The 23,483-nt window shown below is 46.6% G+C and overlaps 1 protein-coding gene across 2 annotated transcripts in view; it reads left to right on the top strand.

Moving 5' to 3' along the window:
* ECE2 (endothelin converting enzyme 2) overlaps positions 1 to 23,483 on the top strand; it is a 139,952-nt gene that overhangs the window by 38,772 nt on the left and 77,697 nt on the right. For both annotated transcript variants that reach the window (XM_077487732.1, XM_077487731.1), the window contains exon 2: positions 4,928 to 5,014. In XM_077487732.1, the coding sequence (XP_077343858.1) occupies positions 4,928 to 5,014 (87 nt within the window). The remainder of the gene's footprint in view (positions 1 to 4,927; positions 5,015 to 23,483) is intronic.

The following is a 23,483-nucleotide window of genomic DNA, read 5'->3' as shown; positions in this document are numbered from 1 at the left end:
GAACACATAATCAAGTTAAGTCTTATGGTGAATTACATAGAAAAGAGCTACACCCTTTTTTTTTCAATTGCAAGACAAATCATAATCTGATTACACATGTTTACAAGTTTTTGTCCGTGGTATAATAATATATTTAAAAGCTAAGTTCATCTTTCTGACATGTCATGTGATATCTATATGTACGGTGTAACATGAAACAATCAGTGGCGGCCAGCGCTCTATAATTGGGGGGGGGGGGGCGAAAACCAATGCCCTCCCTCAGAAAACACCATGAACACCAGCAACACCCCCGCCCGTGGGAGAGGGGCAGACAGGAAGGCTGAAGGCCTCCTTACCTTAGGAGGCAGGTGTACTGCCCCGGATGACACTCTGATCTCCCCTCCTCCTCCCTTCCCTTTCTGAGGTGTGGAGTGCTGGATGTGGCTGAGCCACTATGGTTGAGCCATCCCTGGAGACAGTGTCAGCTGGTGGGTCGGTTGGGCTTCCCCTGCATCTCCTCTGGCCATGCATCTCCTCTGGCTGTGCATCTCCTCCCTACTCCTCCCTCCTCCTGCTAGGCCAATAGGATCGCTTCTCTTTTCAGCCAATCGGGAAATGGGTCTCAGGACCCACTTCCTGATTGCCTGGGAGGAGAATCAGTGTGACAATAGCGAGTATTCATTTGCTATTGTCGCACAACTGGGTGGTTGGCGCTTGTGGTGCTTGTGCGCCCCTAATGGATGGGCTGCCACTGTTCAATATTGAGTTGGCCCACCCTTTGCAGCTATATCAGCTTCCACTCTTCTGGGAAGGTTGACCACAAGGTTTAGGAGTGTGTCTATGGGAATGTTTGACCATTCTTCCAGAAGTCCATTTGTGAGGTCAGGCACTCATGTTGGACAAGAAGGCCTGGCTCGCAGTCTTCGCTCGAATTAATCCCAAAGGTGTTCTATCGGATTGAAGTCAGAACTTTGTACAGGCCAGTTAAGTGCCTCCACCCCAAACTCACTCCCCAAGTCTTTATGAACCCTATGGACTAAGACTGGAATGCTATTAAAGTTCATGTGCGTGTAAAGGCAGGTGTCTCAATACTTTTGACAATATAATGTAGTCATAGTCTACCTCCCCTCCCCTATTCCCCCTTGCAGAATTGTGGGAAGAGGTGTCCACCGGGCCTTTTGGCTAGGTGAACCAGAGTGTGCCTTGTCCCTGTCAGGAGTCCTGCGGAAGGTCAGGGAAGGGGCCTACCCTCTACCCTAGTGCACTTTTTTGTGTGTTTGCATACTTTTTTTGGTTCACTTTGGTGTTTGTCTTTGCATTCCACAATGCGGGCTCCAGAAAAAAAAAGTCGGCTGCCATGCAGCTAAATTTAAATCAATAGGCCCCCTTAAAACAATACACATGTACTACATGGATACCCCATGTTAGTGTACATGCAGTAATGTGCTGCAACAGAATGGACAGGTATGAAGGGGGACTAAACGTGATATAATTCTATTACTTGAACTTGAACCAGACTATAAATTACTTCCATTGTTTTATATGGAAAATTTTAAAAAATATTATTCAATATCCTGAGATACAGAGAGAGTTTTCTACCAAGATGTTCACCTATTCCATCCCAGTTCTGTCAGGATTAGGGATGAGCCGAACACCTCCCCCCCCCCCGGTTCGGTTCGCACCAGAACTTTCGAACGGACCCCAAATTCGTACGAACGTTAGAACCCCATTGAAGTCTATGGGACTTGAACGTTCAAAATTAAAAGTGCTAATTTTAATGGCTAATATGCAAGATACTGTCCTAAAAAGGGTTTGGGGACCTGGCTCCTGCCCCAGGAGACATGGGTCAATGCAAAAAAAACTTTTAAAAACGGCCGTTTTGGCGGGAGCACTGATTTTAATGACGATTAAAGTGAAAAAAAAAGTGAAATATTCCTTTAAATATCGTGCCTGGCGGGTGTCTGTAGTATGCCTGTGAAGTGCCACGTGTTTCCCATGTTTAGAACAGTCCCTGCACAAAATGACATTTAACGGAAATAACGTCATTTAAAACTGCTTGCAGTTTTAATGTTATATCTGGTTCCTGCAATATGGTTGAAAATCATTGAGAAAAATGTCATGGGTAGCCCTCCCTGCCCATTACCAGCCCCTTTGGGTCTTGTAGGCATATTAAGGGGAACCCCGTACCCATATTAACCACTTCCCGACCAGCGCACGACGATGTACGTCGACAGAATGGCACGGGCAGGCATATTGGCGTACAGGTACGTCCAATATTCTATGCCGCCCTGCCATCGGGAGCGCGCCGCCGGCGGCGCGCTCCCGCGTTGGTCGGGACCCCCGTGAGTCCGGTCGTGGGACCCGCGGACTCGATCGCCGCGGGCATCCCCGCGATCGTCTCACGGAGCGGCCGAATAGAGCAAATGCTGTGTAAACAACATTTGTCTATTCTGCCTAGCAACTAGTGACGCTGATCTCTGCTCCATGTGATTGGAGCAGAGATCAGTGTACACTAAATGAAAGCCCAACCCCCCCACAGTTAGTAACACTCCCCTAGGAACACTTATCCCCTACACTGCCACCCACTGGTTAACCCTTTCACTGCCAGTGTCATTTACACAGGAATCACTGCATTTATATAGCAGTGATTACTGTATAAATGACAATGGTCCCAAAAATGTGTCAAAAATGTCCGATGGGTCCCCCACAATGTCGCATTCACAATAAAAATCGCTGATCACTGCCATTACTAGTAAAAAAAATAATAATAAAAAATTATTAATAAAAATGCTATAAAACTATCCCTATTTTGTAAACGCTATAACTTTTGCGCAAACCAATCAATAATCGCTTATTGCGATTTTTTTTACCAAAAATATGTAGAAGAATACGTATCGGCCTAAACTGAGGGAAAAAAATGTTTTTTATATATATTTTTGGGGGATATTTATTATAACAAAAAGTAAAAAATAATGCGTTTTTTTCAAAATTGTCGCTCTATTTTTGTTTATAGCGCAAAAAATAAAAACCGCAGGGGTGATCAAATACCACCAAAAGAAAGCTCTATTTGTGGGAAAAAAAGGACGTCAATTTTGTTTGGGAGCCACGTTGCACGACCGCGCAATTGTCAGTTAAAGCGACGCAGTGCCGAATCGCAAAAAGTGGTCTGGTCTTTGACCAGCAAATTGGTCCGGTCTGAAAGTGGTTAAAAAAAGGAAATACGTGTGGCCCCCAGGCCCTATATACTCAGAACAGCAGTATACAGGCGGTGCAAACAAGACAGGGACTGTGTAGGTTTGTTGTGTTAAGTTGAATCTGTAATTTTCAACTGGTACATTTTAAAAGTGTAGCTCCAGTCAAAAAAACAATTTTTAAGCTTTTTGGAAAACATAGGGAAGGGTTATCACCCCTGTATAATTTGTTTTGCTGTCCGTCTTTTTTAGAGCACGCAGACAGCACGCACAATCTCCTACTGCTGACTGCAAGCTCTATTTAAAACAAGCAAGATATTTAGCTATATAGGTGGATATAGCGGTGTATACTGCGTTCAGAGCACACAGACAGCACGCACAATCTCCTAACACTGACTGAAAGCTCTATTTAAAACGAGCAAGATATTTAGCTATATAGGTGTATATAGCGGTGTATACTGCGTTCAGAGGACGCAGACAGCACGCACAATCTCCTAACACTGACTAAAAGTTCTATTTAAAACGAGCAAGATATTTAGCTATATAGGTGGATATAGAGGTGTATACTGCGTTCAGAGCACACAGACAGCACGCACAATCTCCTAACACTGACTGAAAGCTCTATTTAAAACGAGCAAGATATTTAGCTATATAGCGGTGTATACTGCGTTCAGAGCACGCAGACAGCATGCACAATCTCCTAACACTGACTGAAAGCTCTATTTAAAACGAGCAAGATATTTAGCTATATAGGTGGATATAGCGGTGTATACTGGTTCAGAGCACGCAGACAGAACGCACAATCTCCTAACACTGACTGCAAGCTCTATTATAAAAGATAGATATATCGCTAGATATATAGGTGAATATAGGGGTGTATAATGCGGTCAGGGCACGCAGACAACAACCACTACAGAAGAGCAAGAATGAAAAATTGGCCGATAACGATCGGTGTATACTGTGTTGAAGGTACACAGAACACCCACTAACTGCTACAGATGCCAACACACTACACAAGGCCGCCGCGCTGGCGGCCTTATATAGTGTGGGGCGTGTACTACACAGCCTGAGCTATGATTGGCCACAGGCATCCTGCCTGTGGCCAATCATGGCTCTCCTCGCTGCCGGCGCTGTTATTGGCCAAGCATGCGGGGTCACAGTGCATGCTTGGCCAATCATGAGCCAGCAATGCACTGCGCCATCGCAGTGCATTGTGGGCCATGAGCGCCACACGAATTTGGCGCGAACGGCCCATAGCGTTCGGAATTCACCGAACGGGCGAACGAACACGAAGCTCATCCCTAGTCAGGATACTTATTTTGTTTTGTTGGATGAACCCACAGATAAAATCTTTGATGTATATCTTTGGTGCAGACTGACACTATAGCAGGGATATGCAATTAGCAGACCTCCAGCTGTTGCAGAACTACAAGTCCCATGAGGCATAGCAAGGCTCTGGCAGCCATAAGCATGACACCCAGAGGCAGAGGCATGATGGGACTTGTAGTTCTGCAACCGCTGAAGGTCCGCTAAATGCATATCCCTGCACTATAGTAATAGATTACATAAAGAAGCTCTTTTTCGAAAAGTCAAAGCTTTTTGTAAGAGCTGCTGTTTATAATTCCTCTTCTAGCAGAGAACACCAGCATTGAAAAATCTTCACATTGACTCAGAACAGTGCTAATCAAAGTGGCCTTTATACACTTTATACTCATTTGCCAGTATACTGATTTTGATTTGGTTTCTTTTGTTCTCAGATGTCTGACTATAAACGTGCAACATTTCATGATGAGGAAGTCCAGGACCCTACTGGGGAGACTGCTTCATCTCCTGATACTGTAGAGGTAAGAATGTTTTGTGTTACGATTTTGCTGTTGGCTTTTCACTATAAATCAGCAAAAGAGAACATAAAAGATCCTAATGAATTATCCAAGAGACAGTGGATATTAAAGGTACATTCCACCTTTTGTGAAAAATAAAAATAAATAAATGCACCAGTATCGCACAAATAAAAAAAGTGCATTTTTTTATTTTTCTGCATTGGAGAATGCAAAGTATTGGAACTCTGATCATGGGTGCAATAGACAGGCTCCTGCAGACTCTCCCTTAAGCCCTAGGTCTATATGAAAGTACAGACTTTCATTTATGGAGTTGGATGAAGTAAACAGTGGACTACAAGTGCAAGGAACAAGTCCCTGTTCCATGGTGACAGAGATTACCTTGCGTGATGTAACAAACAGCATACTAGTTTCAGCATAATACATTATAATACATTATGACAGTTTAGCGATATCTTATACATACTATGGCATTTTGAGAAAAAAAAAATTGCAGTTTCGAATTTGTAATTCACTGTTTTGAGAAACTCATAGTTGAAAAAATGTCAATAACACTTAGAAAATCTATAGCTGAAAGGGTAACTCCAGTTTTGTTGGGAAAAAAAAGAAACAAATAAAAAAAAAAAAAGAATACAGCATATACTGAACTGTACATCCCAAAGGTTTACATTGCATATTTAAGTTAAGTAATAGCAATAAGTATATTGAAACAAGGGTGACAAAGAAGAAATATACCGTCTCAATACTTTTAAATACTGTTATTGTTCTAAGGACAAGCCAAAATATGGGCTTTTTCGTTCACTTTCAATGATAATGGTAAACATAACAAATGGAGAGGATGAATCAACAGGACTAATATGGTTATTATAGTTATATAAACACAATCCCTCCTGAAGCCTGTACTGGGCAACCCTACCTAGGGGGAGATGTACAGTGGGGGAAATAATTATTTGATCCCCTGCAGATTTTGTAAGTTTGCCCACATGAGAAGATCTGTAAAGGTCTGTAAAGAAGAGTGGACTAAATTCCTCCTATGATGTGTGCAAACCTTGTAACCAACTACAAGAAACATCTTACCAACAAGGGTTTCTCCGCCAAGTACTTAGTCATGTTTTGCTTGAGGATCAAATACTTATTTTACTCACTGAACTGCAACTCAATTTATAACATTTGTTTCATGTGTTTTTATCGTCTCTATCATTTAAAGTACACATATGATAACATTATAGACCCTTAATTTCTTTGTAAGTGGACAAGCTTACAAAATCTGCAGGGGATCAAAAAATTATTATTCCCACTGTATATACAGCATACCATAATAACAGTTCAAACGTCAATCATATGCTACCCTATTGTTTTTTTCTGGCCAGCTCATTGACGCCCAACTCTTAGCTCCTGTACACACGGTCGGAGATTTTCGACAACCAAATCCGTCGGATTTTGTCCATCGGATTTTGTCCGTCGGATCTTGTCCGAAACTGTTGCATACACACGGTCGGACAAAGTTGTCGAAAAATCCGATCTTTCAGAACGTGATGACGTAATTTCGTTACGATGGGACTACATTCAGGCTAGTAGCCAATAGCTTTGATGTAGGAATTTGATCTGAGCATGCGTGGCACTTGGTCCGATCAAAATTCTCTACACATGATCGGAGTATGTCCGATCGGCCCAGTTGGTCGGGAAATATTTCCAACAAGTTGGAAAATTGGGTCCGACGGATATTCCGAGGGAATCAGTTCGATGCATACCGCACACAGTAGGATTATCCGACAACACGGTCCGATAGGACACACTCCGATGGATTCTCCGACCGTGTGTACAAGGGCTTATGGTGAAGCGTTCAAGGTAGTGTCCATTTAAGAGCATATGCAGACATTGTCACTGTGTTTCTTTCAGACAACTTTCTCCCTCTTTTATATGTAGTGCAGGGTTGATCAGTCGTGTCTCACCACTCTGTGTCAGCAGGGTATCTCCTTCTGCTCAATGCCAAAGTGAGCACGGTTAGTGTCTGAGTCCTCAATCAGGCAGCAGGCTTAATCAGCATCCAGGGCATCTTCTGTTGTTCAGGAATGCCTGCCACTGTGTCTCTCACTCAGGTGCAGCACCCTCAGTTTGTCTGCAAGTTCAGGAAAGTTAAAACACTCCCCATTTTCTGCACCACAGTGCCGCTTGGAGCTGAAGTCTTTCCTCTTAGAATCTGAGGCCAATTCAGTACTTAAAACAACACCTCCCCAAATCCACCCAACTTTTCTCAATAGTCCCTAGCAGTCAACATCCTCAGTGCATGGAGTGGATGGAGGGTAGCTTGATACTGGCTTCTCTATGTTCTGCAATTCCTTCTGCAGCTGTGCCTGTTTAAAAGTCTCCTCTGCAGCACAGACACACAGTCCTTTTCCTGCCAGAGCTGCAGACTAGGTTACACAATGTTAAAATTCATGTGTTCAAGAACATTTTTACATCTTCTCTTTCAAATTATCTGATCAATGTGGTCAAAATGCCTGTAGAATTGATCCCAGTGACCATTAAAAAAATCGAACAAACGTTCCTAAAACTATTTTCAAACAAAAATCTACTAGTCTATGGGCAATCTAAAACAGCCAAATCAATTCTCATTAGGGCAAAACTGACAAGGGGGATCTGTGACTAACAACAACAATTCTGAAGTCTCCTCCTCTATATCTGACATCAGCACTTCTTAATTGACAAGGGGTAGAGGATCAGCGACAAAAGCAACTTCTGCAGTTCTTAGTAATGCAGTAATGGGCATGTGTTGTCTTCGTATACTCTATGTACAAGTTTTCTACGTTTAAATTGATTCAACAGCCCCCTTAAATGGGCCCCTTTCACCCCATGCCCCATAGCAGCTGCATGGACTGCTAGAGCTATTGTTACACCACTGTTTTGTACATTATAGCTGAAATAGTTGGCTCTGCCGATGATATCTGGTATTTCAAGGAAAATTAGATTCACTCATATGCTTAGTGCTGCTGGTACCCAAAACAACTGCATATCAATACAGATCAAATATTATCATCCCCTATTTAATTTAAAACAAAAAGGGAGAGAAGGGAAGTGTATATACAGTATTTAGCAAGGTGGTGACTGTTTTAGTTGTCTTCTTTTGCGTTTTATTTTGACAACACTTACTCACTGCACTATATCTAAGAACATTTTCTCCCCCTGCAGTGTGTCTGCAGCACACAAGCTCCTTGTCTGGGACTGCCAATTTCTCCTCCAGCCCTCATTCTGAAGCTTGTCTAGAACTCCTGTTTATTTTAATGCCAAGCAATATTGAGGACATTAGCATGAACATCCTTCCAGGAAAACGTGGGGTTGTAATTTAAACCCTAGAACAGGTTACATCCCTGCACCTCTGGACCCCTTTTCATTACACAGCCCCTGTAACTCTGGACCCCCAGAGCAGGGAACAGGAGGCTGAATGAGAACACAGGAGAGACACTCAGCAGCTCTGATGAGACAGTGGGAGTTTCTGGAGTTAATTTTTCATATTAACAAGCTGATGATCACCTGGAAAGTTATCTAGCAACCATCACCTGGAAAGTTCACTACGGAAGCTCCCACTGTCTTATCAGTGCTGCTGTGTGTATCTCCCGTCTTTGCTCTTACTTAATATGTCCATGGGTCAAGTGCACATGAATTCATCAAGTGCACTGACGGGCCGAAAATTTAGCGGCGGCGGGCTGGGTGCCTGTAGGTTGCCGACCCCTGCCCTAGAATAAAATCAATTGCCCGTCCTCATTTTAGCACATGAATGCTTACCTAGGTCGGGTATTTAAAAAGCCTATTAACCAAAGTGACATATTTCTATGCAGCCTTATATTGATGTCTTCTACAGCATCTGCTTTGGAAAGTGGCACAATCTGAGAATGCTTTAAAAGGGTCACTTTACCTAAAACTGATGTTCCCATTTTGGGTTAATGCCAGTATAATATGAACTAGCTTATTAAAGCAAGGTGTTCAGGATGTCCAAAACCAATAAGTACGAGTGCTAGAACTAGTGCACTCAATTATTAGTGTTAAGTAACAGACCCTTAACCCCCTCCTCAGCACATACACACACACAAATTCTCATCTAGGCTCTGCATTTTCTAGAACTCCAGAAGCAGTATTTCTCTGCCTTGTTTTTTTTTATTGCTGCTAAGACTTTTTGTGTGAGTCTTGCTAGCAATAACCTTATTGGACTTACACCCCCCCCCCCCCTTACTTCACCCAGAATCTCGGGATGCTGGACTCCAAGGCCTACTGCTTGCAACAAAAAATATATTATCCTAGAACTATGTAATCGCTCACCACTGATTTTGAGACACGGACAGCTTTTGAAAACAGGTGCCATTGTGGTGACTCTCGGAGGAGCGGTATCCCAGAATTGTATAAACAATTTGTGAATCCTGGCGGTATTGTCCCACATGCGTGCATGGGAAAAGGACCTGGGAATGGAGATAGATAAGTCGGGCTTGAGGGATTGGTCAATCAGAACTTATAAAAGAATTATGAATAGCTCACTTATAGAAGCAGGCTACAAGGTACTCTCTCAATGGTATTTTGTACCTCAATGTATATCGAAAATGTACCCGGGTTCATCCCCAATCTGTTTCCATGGGTGTGGACAGGTGGGCTTGGACAAAAGTTCACAGCCTGATATACTCCGTGACCATGATAAAAGCTGTTAAAAACTAGTTACTTTATTTAATGAGCCTGTTGAAGGGGTTCCTAGACACCCCCAGACTTTGATCCATTTCATGCATTTGGTGGCCAAAATAGCAATTGCAACTGCCTATAAGAGTCCAGTAGTATTAATGAAATTAACCTGATGGAACAATTGATGGCTGCGTTAAAACAAAAAAAGTAACAATTCAATAAAACCTGGTTTTACTGGCACAATTTCCAGTACCAGATGGACACATGCACAGTTACAGTTGCTCCACTGAGGGGGCCACTCGTTTCATTTTTATTGTAGCAAACTCCTGAACTCTGCACTCTGTGCAGAATGCACAAATGGTATTTAACAATGCCCCATTTAGACTCTCCCACTGTTAGCCCCTGTACACACGGTCGGAGATTTCCACAACCAAATCCGTCGGATTTTGTCCGTCGGATTTAGTCTGACGGATTGTGTCTGAAACTGTTGCATACACACGGTCGGACTAAGTTATCGAAAAATCAGATCTTTCAGAACGTGATGACGTAATTTCGTTACGATGGGACTAGATTCAGGCTAGTAGCCAATAGCTTTGATGTAGGAATTTGATCTGAGCATGCGTGGCACTTGGTCCGATCAAAATTCTCTACACATGATCGGATTACGTCCGACCGGCCCAGTTGGTCTGGAAATATTTGCAACATGTTAGAAAATTGGGTCCGACGGAGATTCGGACGGAATCAGTTCGATGCATACCACACACAGTCGGATTATCTGACGACATGGTCCGATAAGACGCATTCCGACGGATTCTCCGACCGTGTGTACGCGGCATTAGGCGGTGGTGGCATGGTTAATTTCCTGCACCTATCATCTGAGAAAAATATCCCTGCCTATAGTATGTCTGCAGTCTTCCAATGTCTCCTGTAGTATGTCTGCAATCTCTGACCATCTCCCGTATCATGTCTGCAGTCTCTGACCATGTCCTATATCATGTCTGCAGTCTCTGACCATCTCCTGTAGTATGTCAGCAGTCTCTGACCATCTCCCGTATAATGTCTGCAGTCTCTGACCATCTCCTGTATCATTTCTTCAGTCTCTGACCATCTCCTGTAGTATGTCTGCAGTCTCTGACCATCTCCTGTAGTATGTCAGCAGTCTCTGACTGTCTCCTGTAATATGTCTGCAGCCTCTGGCTGTCTCCTGTAGTATGTCTAGCACTAAATATTATGCCCACCCCTTAAGTCTGGGTTATTACTGGCTGCCTGCTCTGCTGTATATAAGTGCTCCTTGTTATTTACAACCTGAGAATCTGATTGGCTACCTGCAGCCTTTGATTATTGTTTGATAATAAGAAGATATCTCTTTGACTACTGTAGTCAAAAACATATCTCAGATCACATAAGCAGCAGCAGAGCAGTCCCTGGGCCCCCATTCTTGGATGTGAAAAGTTCATAGGTTAGGGGGCACACATTACTTGCCTTGCCCCGGGTGCTGACAACCCGTGCTATGCCACTGGAAGGCATATGAAACACCATAAAAGAGGGGATATGTGCATACGTAGAAATGTCCCAATGAATAGGATATGTGCTTACCAGTGAATGTGTCCTCTGTGTGTGAGATGAATTGGCAAAGTGAGACAAAGCAAGCCCCCATGCTGGTCTTCCCACCTATACCACCCCCCCCCCCCCCCCCCCCCCCCGCAGGCACCACTTTTTTCTATAAAAATAAAATATAACAATTAGAGAAACAATACAAATATATAATATTCCAAGCTGATGTTTGCTAATAAGATGCAGTTACTCTTTAGATAAATGCTGGGTCTTTGACATGTCTTGAGGTGAAAAAAACACTTCTTCAGGAGGAATTATAGACACCTAATCTATAACACTACAATAAAATATCAAAGTAATTTAATGATGGGCAAAAAATATTATACAAGAGGGAAAAGTAAAAAAAGAACTTTGGTTGCTTACCCAAAAGAGCAGGCAAACAGAAGCAGCAAGGATAGGGGATGCCCAAAGGCACTCCCCCATGGGGGTGGGGTGGGGGGGGCAATGAGACAGAAACACGTGACCATGTACTGGAAATGAATACGAGATGTAATGAAATAAAACATTTTTACCGTATATGCCGGTGTATAAGACGACCGGGCATATAAGACGACCCCCTAATCTTACTGTTGTTTAAGCATTTTTTTCTTGTACTTACCGTATAAGACGACCCCCTTCCAAGGCTTCCGACGCTTGATATTCCGTCCTTCTTGCTGGAGCAGGAGCTGGCGCCATATCCTTCTTCCTGCTTTTGCTGGAACCAATCACGGCGAACGATGTATTCTATTAATGAATACAAAGCCTGCTTGGATTGGCAGAGGCTGTATCATCATCAGCCCACGCCTCTCTGACTCTCAAAGCCAATCCGAGCAGGCTACAGAGTAGCCTGCTTGGATTGGCAGAGGTTGTTGCTCCAATCCGAGCAGGCTCTGTATTCATTTGAATACATCGCTTGCTGGGATTGGCTCAGCGGTATATACTGTATGTAGCCGAAGCTACATACAGTATTACCGAACCCTCAGCAGGCATCGGAGGGGCTGATCCGGCGTATAAGACGACCCCCGATTTTCGGCCAGTTTTTTTAAGTGTAAAAGGTCATCTTATACGCCGGCAAATACGGTACCTTAGGCAGAGATGGTTAAAGCAGTGGTTCTCATTGTACCACAACCGGACAAAGGGAAGGGGGGGGGGGAATGAAAAGAAAAGGGGAAAAAAGGGGGAAGAGGGGGGAAGGGAAAAGAAGAGAGGGCCTAGAAGATAGGAAAGGAAAGGAGGGGAGGGAAAAAGGGGGGTGGAAAAGAACAAGGGAAGGGTCAAGAAGGGTGGGGGAGATGGAAAGGGGGGAGGAAATAGAGTTGAGGATAAGAGGGAAGGGGGAGAGGGGGAGGAATGGGAGAGGGAAGAGGAAAAAAAAGAGGCGGGGAGAAAAAGGGGAGGAGAAAAGGAGGGGGAGTGGTGAACTAACCCGAAAAAAACCTGGTTGAAGATAATTTAACCCTGGGAGTAATCAGACCATTGAGCCCAATTACTGGACACCCACTCAGTAAGCAGGAAAAAAGCTAGAGGATTTCTCACAATAGTGGCACAAGGAAATAGGACCATAAAGGTAGATTATGTTGTCCAACCAGTAATGAAAAGAGAGGTGCCCTAGGACAATATAAATTGATTTAATTAATAGGAAGCTGTTAAAGGTTGAGATGTTAATGATTAATCCCCCCTTTAAAGGTTTTACAAGTATAGAAAAATAGGTGTTGATCTCTCAGGCTCTCAGAAATTCGCCCAGTTTCTTTTTTTAAATTTAAACGTTTTATTTCGCAATATATACATACAGAATATTTATGCATGTTACCTAAGTTATACTTTGGCAGTAAAAACATGAAAACAGCAGACATGGATAGACTAATTGGCTGACTCTGATTCTGAAGTAGATACCTGAGTGTGTCCTTCCTATCAGGCTGTACGTCCTGGGGTTGTCTAGTGATACTTGTGCTGTACCTCCAGGTGCCCTTAGATCTGTTAAATTTAGGTGGTAAATTTATTGAGCCACCGGTCCCATATTTTATTCTATTTAGTAGGACATCCTCTATTAATATAGAGAAATTTTCTGTATGGAAGACTTCCATTAACCAAATTTTTCCACTCGGCCAGAGTGGGAGAGATCAGGCTCATCCATTTCCTTGCCTCCCCTAAAATATGATTTATTCAACTTCAAAACATAGGTATATATTTATACTTAGGTATATTTTTATACATAGGTGCACAAAATGAATAAGACCATTAAGAACAAAGAACAAAACCATCAAAATATTGAAACATGATTTTCACACAAAAACAAAACCATAATAATGAATATTTACTGCAAATTAGTGCGACTTCTGCTGTTGCCTTTCAGAGACCAGTTCAGAAATGCACGGCTTTACCTTGGCAAGTGCCACTCTCATGTCATTTTCGCAACAAAGTCTGTTCCTTTTCTTCGTTTTTATGTCCAGCATCCTCGAAAAGGATTGCTCGCAAAGATAGGTTGTAACAAACGGTATGAAAATCTCCAGAGCACTATTTCGCACATAGTTCATGCATTCCACTACAATTTTTAATACTTCTGTGTCATGGTTATGCAGTGATCTTCCTGTGTTTGCTTACCTTCCCTCATGTCTTCAGACTAAGAGGTCAGCCACTTCCACCTGGTGGTTTTTATAACCTCTCCTCTAAGCATGGCTCCACCCCAGGCCCTATCAGGGAGCCCTATATTAACCTGTGCACTGCAGGCCATCAGTGCTCATCAACCATTGTGTATTCCTTTGTGTGTTAGCTTCCTGTTTCCTGCCGTGTGTTCTGCTTCTGTTTTCCGTTACCGACTTTGGCGTGTCTTGATTATCCCTGTTTGCCTGTGATTCTGACCTTTTGGCGTGTACCCGACTATTCTTGTCTGCTTGTGGCCCGGACCTTGGCTTTGTCCCTCACCATCCCTATCCTCCTGTTGCCTACTGTGGGTGTGAGCTGGGGGACCCTGGGGGTCGCGACCTGGAGCCAGTTGCAGCCAAGTCCATCCTCACCACTAGAGGCTCTGGTGAACACCTGCTGGCTCTTAGACTCCGTGCCCCAGGGAATCTTACGCTCTAACCTCAGTGGGATCTGTCCCCCATCTGCAGCAGTCAGCCATAGGGTCCACAACCTTGCGGTGCACTCCTGATCCCTACGGTGTGCACCTGTCACCTCGCCTCAAGGTGACCTGACAGTTTGATCAGCCATGGACCCGGCTGACGTGCCGCTTCCTGCAGATGATCCATTGCAGAGCTTAGTTCGGCGACTTGAGACCCAATAATCGCATCAGACCCAGGTGATGCGATTCCTTCAGGATTTGGCAACCCGTGTTGAACAGGTTCAAGCCTCATTAGGACCCCCGGTTCAACAACCTCAACCGCTATCTGCCGCTGCACCTATCGCATCAGTCGCAGCCACACATTCATTACAACTACCAGCTCCGGTCCGTTTCTCTGGGGACTCCAAGGCTTGCAGGGGGTTCCTTAGCCAGTGCACAATTCATTTTGAACTTCAGCCCCAAAACTTCCTGTCCGATCGGGCAAAAGTCGCATATATCATATCCCTCCTGTCCGGCAAGGCGTTAGCTTGGGCCGCCCCTCTGTGGGAACTGAATGATCCAGTGGTTTCTAGCCTGTCTGATTTCTTGAAACTTTTTCGGAATATCTTCGAGGAACCGGGTCGTGTCTCCTCAGCGGCTAGCGCTCTTTTACGTCTCCATCACGTCTCACTACACACAGAATCAAGCCCCAACCCCTTCAACCTTGGCAAACAGATGTCACTAGAAGTCTGAAAAAACTTATTAGTGCTCATGAGCGCCTGTGGCGCAAGACCAAGTCTCAGAGAGATTTCAACCAATATAAATCTGCCCTCCAAAATTACAATTCTAGCCTCCTCTCTGCCAAGCAGAACTATTTTATCACTCTCATCAGCAACCTATCATCCCGTCCCCGTCAACTCTTCTCTACTTTCAACTCTCTACTTCGTCCTCCACCGCCTCCACCCGCCAACTCACTCATTGCCCAGGAGATTGCTAATCACTTCAAACAGAAGATTGATACAATTTGCGCGAAGATCTCTACTGTTCTGATACCCTCCACGCTTTACACATCATGCCCACAGGCACAATCATTACTTCCCTCTTTCAACCCCACCACTATAGACGAAGTTGCTACTTGGTAATGTCCACCTTACCACCTGCCCTCTGGATCCTGTTCCCTCGCAAATGCTGCGTTCACCCTCTGACTCTATGCTACACTCTCTAACTCACATCTTCAATCTCTCCCTCTCTTCTGGCATCTTCCCCAACTCTCTAAAACATGCACTTGTCAAACCCATACTTAAAAAACCCTCACTGGACCCATCCAATCCTAACAACCTATGCCCCATCTCCTTGCTCCCCTTTTTATCCAAACTACTCGAACGTCTGGACTACAACCGACTGAGTGTCCACCTCGCTGATAATGGCCTTCTCGATCCCCTTCAGTCTGGATTTCGTCCTCAACACTCCACAGAAACTGCTCTCCTAAAACTAACAAACGATCTACTAACGGCCAAAACCAATCGACATTATTCTGTACTCCTCCTCCTGGACCTCTCTGCTGCCTTTGATACGGTTGACCACCCCCTCCTTCTCAAAAAACTCCACACCTTTGGTCTCCGTGACCTTACTCTACGATGGTTCTCTTCCTACTTATCCAACCGCACCTTTAGCGTTTCTTACAACTCTACTTCCTCCTCTCCTCTTCCTTTCTCTGTTGGGGTCCCCCAAGGTTCTGTTCTTGGACCTCTCCTATTTTCAATCTATACCTCCTCCCTGGGTCAACTGATAGCCTCCCACGGCTTCCAATACCACCTCTATGCTGACGACACCCAAATCTATTTCTCTACCCCTCAGCTCACTCCCTCTGTCTCCTCATGTATCACTAATTTACTATCAGATATATCAGTCTGGATGTCACATCACTTCCTCAAAATCAATCTATCCAAAACCGAACTTATAATTTTTCCTCCCCCATATGCCCCTTCCCCTGATCTCACTGTCAAAATTGATGGCACAACCATAAGCCCATCCCCTCACGCCAAGGTTCTAGGTGTAGTCCTGGACTCTGAACTCTCCTTCAAGCAACACATCCAATCACTGTCCAAATCCTGCCGCCTCAACCTCCGCAACATCTCCAAAATACGCCCCTTTCTAACCAATGACACAACAAAGCTCTTAATTAACTCGCTGGTCATCTCCCGCCTCGACTACTGCAACTCCCTTCTCATTGGCTTACCTCTACCTAGTCTATCACCTCTTCAATCCATTATGAATGCCGCTGCCAGACTCATCCACCTTACCAATCGCTCTGTGTCTGCTACTCCTCTCTGTCAATCCCTCCACTGGCTTCCGCTCAGCCAAAGAATTAAATTCAAAATACTAACAACTACATACAAAGCCATCCACAACTCTGCCCCCAGCTACATCACTAGCTTAGTCTCCAAATACCAACCTACTCGTCCTCTTCGTTCCTCTCAAGACCTCCTGCTCTCTAGCTCCCTCATCACCTCCTCCCATACTCGCCTCCAGGACTTTTCCAAAGCCTCTCCAATCCTATGGAATGCCCTACCCCAATCTGTCCACTTATCTCCTACTTTATTAGCTTTTAGACGATCCCTGAAAACACTTCTCTTCAGAGAAGCCTACCCCACCCACACCTAACTGTATTTTCATTTTCTCCATCAGCTCATCCCCCCACAGTTAATACCTTTTGTTTCAACTTGACCCTCCCTTCTAGATTGTAAGCTCTAACGAGCAGGGCCCTCTGATCCCTCCTGTATTGATTTGTATTGTAAGTGTACTGTCTGCCCTCATATTGTAAAGAGCTGCGCAAACTGTTGGCGCTAAATAAATCCTGAATAATAATAATAATAATCAAGAGTCTGCGTCTGTGGGACAGTATGCTCTTCAGTTCCGTATCCTCACAGCTGAATTGAGCTGGAATAATGAGACCCTAGTTGCAACTTTTTTACATGGCCTCTCTGATAGAGTGAAGGATGAATTAGCAGGAAGGTCCCTTCCTGCTGATCTGGACAGTGTCATCACCTTGTGTAACCAGATCGATATTCGCCTTCAGGAGAGGGCCCTGGAAAAAAGACGCCAGCACTCCCCGTTCTTTAGGCAGTCTGAGCCCCCAGTCTCTTCTCTTCGATCCGAGGAGCAACCCCTGCCTGCTGAGGAACCTATGCAGTTGGGCCGGACAAAGTTATATCCCGAAGAACGTGCTAGGCGCAGAACTCTGGGCCTATGCCTCTATTGTGGGGCCAAAGGTCATTTCCGTGATACTTGTTCTCTTCGTCCGGAAAAAACGCTCAGGGCTAATACATCTGGAAGGTGGAGTATTAGACCCTGAAATATCACCTTCACCTTCTCGTCTTCTCCTTTCTGTGTTGCTTCATGTCGGTGCTTCCTCTCGTTCGGTCTCAGCATTAGTGATGGACGAACTTCCGACGGGACGTTTCGCGAACGCGAAACGCGAACGGACACAAACGTTCGCGAAAACGACCGTTCGCCGCGGGCTCCATTGACTTCAATGGGAGGCGAATTTCGCAAACCTTTAGGTCGAATTTGCGGCCACGGGGTAATTATTAGGGGGTAGCACGTAGTCCCACCACCTGGACAATAGCATAATACATGTATGAGGTGAATTTGGGATCGATAACTACAAGCATTTTTTTTTTATTTGGGAAATTGTTCTGACAATTCAGGACTATGGAGCTAATGAAGGCAATGGAGGAGAGGGAAGGTCAGGGACCAGGGTAGGCAAACAAGAGGGTGCAGGAGATACAGAGCACTGACAGCAGCACCGTAATACAGAGCACTGACATCAGCACCGTGACATACAGCGCTGACAGCAGCTCCGTGACATACAGCGCTGACAGCAGCTCCGTGACATACAGCGCTGACAGCAGCTCCGTGACATACAGCGCTGACAGCAGCTCCGTGACATACAGCGCTGACAGCAGCTCCGTGACATACAGCGCTGACAGCAGCACCGTGACATACAGCGCTGACAGCAGCTCCGTGACATACAGCGCTGACAGCAGCTCCGTGACATACAGCGCTGACAGCAGCTCCGTGACATACAGCACTGACAGCAGCTCCGTGACATACAGCGCTGACAGCAGCTCCGTGACATACAGCGCTGACAGCAGCACCGTGACATACAGCGCTGACAGCAGCTCCGTGACATACAGCGCTGACAGCAGCTCCGTGACATACAGCGCTGACAGCAGCTCCGTGACATACAGCGCTGACAGCAGCTCCGTGACATACAGCGCTGACAGCAGCTCCGTGACATACAGCGCTGACAGCAGCTCCGTGACATACAGCGCTGACAGCAGCTCCGTGACATACAGCGCTGACAGCAGCTCCGTGACATACAGCGCTGACAGCAGCTCCGTGACATACAGCGCTGACAGCAGCTCCGTGACATACAGCGCTGACAGCAGCACCGTGACATACAGCGCTGACAGCAGCTCCGTGACATACAGCGCTGACAGCAGCTCCGTGACATACAGCGCTGACAGCAGCTCCGTGACATACAGCACTGACAGCAGCTCCGTGACATACAGCGCTGACAGCAGCTCCGTGACATACAGCGCTGACAGCAGCACCGTGACATACAGCGCTGACAGCAGCTCCGTGACATACAGCGCTGACAGCAGCTCCGTGACATACAGCGCTGACAGCAGCTCCGTGACATACAGCGCTGACAGCAGCTCCGTGACATACAGCGCTGACAGCAGCTCCGTGACATACAGCGCTGACAGCAGCTCCGTGACATACAGCGCTGACAGCAGCTCCGTGACATACAGCGCTGACAGCAGCTCCGTGACATACAGCGCTGACAGCAGCTCCGTGACATACAGCGCTGACAGCAGCTCCGTGACATACAGCGCTGACAGCAGCTCCGTGACATACAGCGCTGACAGCAGCTCCGTGACATACAGCGCTGACAGCAGCACCGTAAGCAGCCCCAGGAGGAAGTCAGCACAGCACAGGGATGGTGTGATCCCCTCATAATAAGAACCCCCAGGAGGAAGTCAGCACAGCACAGGGATGGTGGGAGCCCCTCATAATAAGAACACCCAGGAGGAAGTCAGCACAGCACAGGGATGGTGGGAACCCCTCATAATAAGCAGCCCCAGTAGAAATATGACACCGCTCAACCTCTTCAAAGAGGAGGGTAGGGGCATATAGTACGGTGTGCTTTTTTGGGTCAGGGAAGTGAGCCAAATGAATTAAGAAGGTCTGTGTGCTTGATTCCAAAAATTGTTTATAGACATATACATGGTCTACTGATCACATGTGTTGAATTCCTCCGAGATCCATGCCTCATTCATTTTTAGAAATGTGAGGTAGTTAACACTGTGGTGAGCTAGGCGAGTACGCTTATCGGTCACAATCCCCCCTGCTGCGCTGAACGTCCTTTCGGACAGGACACTGGATGAGGGGCAAGCCAACAGTTCGATTGCAAATTGGGCAAGCTCTGGCCAGAGGTCAAGCCTGCCCACCCAGTAGTCTAGGGGTTCATCACTCCTCAGAGCGTCCACATCGGCCGTTAACCCAATGTAGTCGGACACCTGACGGTCTAGGCGTTCCCTGATGCTGGATCCGGATGACACCTGTCGATGGGTCGGCTGAAAGAATGACCTCATATCCGAAGTCACCAACACATCTTCAAACCGGCCTCTTCTTGCAGGCGCTGTTGGATTGGTACCCGCAAATCCTTCTCTGGGAGTGGGAATTGCTCCTCTGCCAGCGCACGCAAAAGCAGAATGCAGCATTTCTCGAAGCAAGGCCTGGAAGTGCTGCATTCTGACAGCCCTCTGCGACGGCGGTAACATTTCCGCCATTTTGTGTTTGTACCGGGGGTCTAAGTACGTTGCCACCCAGTACTGGTCCTTGACCCTCATGCTTTTTATACGGGGGTCCCTATTAAAACACTGGAGCATGAAGGCCCCCATTTGCACTAAAGTGGAAGCGGTGTGGTGGCCTGGCTCCTGCTCATCATCCAGGATAATGTCGTCCTCTTCATTCTCCTCTCCCCATCCTCGCACAACAGGGATCCCAGAAAGGTTTAAAGCATGCTCTTCTTGCTCCTGCTCATCCGCCCCGGCACCATCCTCCTCTGACTCCTCATCAGACTCCTGTTGTTGACTTGTCTCAGATAGAGTAGCCCCCCCTGGGAATTCATCCAGCATTGCGACTTCCTCATCTTCCCGCTCCTGCTCCTCCACAGCCTGATCAATGACACGACGCAATGCACGCTCCAGAAAGAAGGCATAAGGTACCATGTCACTGATGGCGCCATGGCTGCGACTGACCAGTTTGGTGATCTCCTCAAATGGCCGCAGAAGTCTGCATGTGTCGCGCATGAGCAGCCACTGGCGCGGTGAAAAAAAACCCAGCTCCCCAGAACCGTTTCTTTCGCAGAGTTCATACAGGTAGACGTTAACTGCACGTTTCTGCTGGAGCAGCCTATCAAGCATATAGAAGGTTGAGTTCCATCGCGTCGGGCAATCGCAAATAAGACGTCTGACCGGCAGATGGTGTCGCCGCTGAATGTCAGCAAGGCGAGCCATGGCCGTGTAAGATCTTCTGAAATGGGCCGAGATTTTCCTTGCCTGCCGCAAGATGTCCTGGACCCCAGGGTATTTGACAAGGAATCGCTGCACGACCAAGTTTAAGACGTGTGCCATGCACGGCACGTGCGTGATTTTGCCCTGTTTCAATGCGCTAAGCAGATTGGCACCGTTGTCACACACCACTTTACCAACTGTCAAATTGAGCGGTGTTAGCCACTCATCTGCCTGTGAACGCAAAGCTGAAAGGAGTGCCGGGCCAGTGTGGCTCTTTGCTTCCAGGCACAACAGACGCAGCACGGCATGGCAACGTCTCACCTGGCATGTGGAATAGGTTCTGGGGAGCTTGGGCGGTGCAGTGGAAGAGACGCTAGCAGCGGAAAAGGAGGAGGCAGCTGAGGAGGAGAGGGAGGAGGATGGAGTAGGAGGAGGAGAAGAAGAGTCAGGCCTGCATGCAATCCGTGGCGGTAAAACCAAATCTACACGGGTGCCACGGGTTACATGCTTGACGGCCGTCAGAAGGTTCACCCAGTGGGCAGTAAAACTGATATACCTTCCCTGCCCGTGTTTGCTAGACCACGTGTCTGTGGTCAGATGTATCTTGGCACCGACACTGTGTGCCAGAGATACATTCACTTGCCGCTGAACATGGCCATATAGCTCTGGGATGCCCTTCTCTGAGAAATACTTCCTTCCTGGGACCTTCCATTGTGGTGTTCCAATGGCCACAAATTTGCGAAAGGCCTCCGAGTCCACCAGTTTATATGGCAGTAGTTGGCGGGCTATGAGTTCTGACAAGCCAGCCGCCAACCGTTGGGCAAGAGGGTTATCCGGCGTCATCATTTTTTTACGCTCAAACATTAGGCCCACGGAAGCCTGCCTTTTTGCAGAAAAATGTGAGCTTGGCGTGATGGAAGGTGGAGTGGAGGACAATTGTGAGGAGAGAGGAGAAGGAGAAGTAGAAGACGAGGCTGGACGGTGAGAGCCTGCAGTGTGGCTTTGTGTGTTCCGTTGCTCCCACTGGGCTCGGTGATGGCTGCTCATGTGCCTTCTTAAGGCGGTCGTCCCTAGGTGAGTATTGGGCTTACCGCGACTAACGCGTTGACTGCAAAGATTGCAGATGGCAACGCTATTGTCAGCAGCGGACACGTTAAAAAAAGCCCACACTGCGGAGCCATGTGCCGGTGTCCTGGGAGCGCCAGATGTGACCGTACATGGTCGATGACTCGCTCCTGATACATTTGCAGTCTGCTTTGTCCCTGCTGTGCAATGTAAGTCATTGCTGCTTCTCCTCCCTATCTGCTGGTCCATATCTCCCTCTGAACTCCCCTCCTCTTCCTCTCTTGTGGGCACCCACGTGACATCACTAGACACGTCATCATCAACGTCACCTTCCCCACCGCTATAAGTAGAGTAGGCAGCAACACCGGGGACCAACCTCCTCCTTGGGCTGATCTGGGTACTGGCGTCAGACTGCTGAGTAGCGCTTGTTGCTACCTCCTCTTCCTGATCCAATACCAAGAGTGGCTGCGCATCAGAAATGTCCTCTTGATATGGATCGGAAAATAATTCCAGTGACTCAAGCGGAAGGTATGTGGTGGTGGTGGTGGTGGTCGTGTTGTTGGTGGTAGTGTCTTTGGGGGTGCACATAGCAGAGAGTGAAGAAGAGGGTGCAGATCGAGAGGATGAGGAGGGTGCAGAAGAGTAAGGCTGAGCGAGCCACTCAACCAAGTCTGGTGCATCCTTTAAAGTAATTGAACGCACCTTCTGCAACTTCCCACTTTGGCTCAAGCCTGTTGCTCCTGCCCTACCCCTACCACCCCTGCGGAAGGGCCTGCCTCTTCCTCTGCATGTCATTTTTTAAATGACCCTGTGACAAAACTCTTAGTCCCTATACCGCTGAAGGACTGCTGCAGTATAGGTGAGCGGTCAGCAGTGGTGCACGTCAACCCTATCTATTGTGGACCTATAGCGGTCCTTACAGAACAGCAGACTGTACCGCACTCAAGCCTATGTACCGTAGCACCCTATACCAAGTTACCAGTCCTTATAAGAACTTTTGTGGACCAAGCAGGTTGTGTATTAGTGTTTAGCAGACTGTACGTCAGTCCCTATACCGCTGAAGGACTGCTGCAGTATAGGGCAGCGGTCAGCAGTGGTGCACGTCAACCCTATCTATTGTGGACCGATAGCGGTCCTTACAGAACAGCAGACTGTACCGCACTCAAGCCTATGTACCGTAGCACCCTATACCAAGTTACCAGTCCTTATAAGAACTTTTGTGGACCAAGCAGGTTGTGTATTAGTGTTTAGCAGACTGTACGTCAGTCCCTATACCGCTGAAGGACTGCTGCAGTATAGGGCAGCGGTCAGCAGTGGTGCACGTCAACCCTATCTATTGTGGACCGATAGCGGTCCTTACAGAACAGCAGACTGTACCGCACTCAAGCCTATGTACCGTAGCACCCTATACCAAGTTACCAGTCCTTATAAGAACTTTTGTGGAACAAGCAGGTTGTGTGTTAGTGATTAGCAGACTGTACGTCAGTCCCTATACCAATGAAGGACTGCTGCAGTATAGGGCAGCGGT

Source organism: Lithobates pipiens, unplaced genomic scaffold (assembly GCF_037356315.1).
Source record: "Lithobates pipiens isolate NorthernLeopardFrog02 unplaced genomic scaffold, aLitPip1_a1.2 Scaffold_18, whole genome shotgun sequence".
Taxonomy (NCBI): domain Eukaryota; kingdom Metazoa; phylum Chordata; class Amphibia; order Anura; family Ranidae; genus Lithobates; species Lithobates pipiens.
This window is presented reverse-complemented; position numbering and strand designations above follow the sequence as displayed.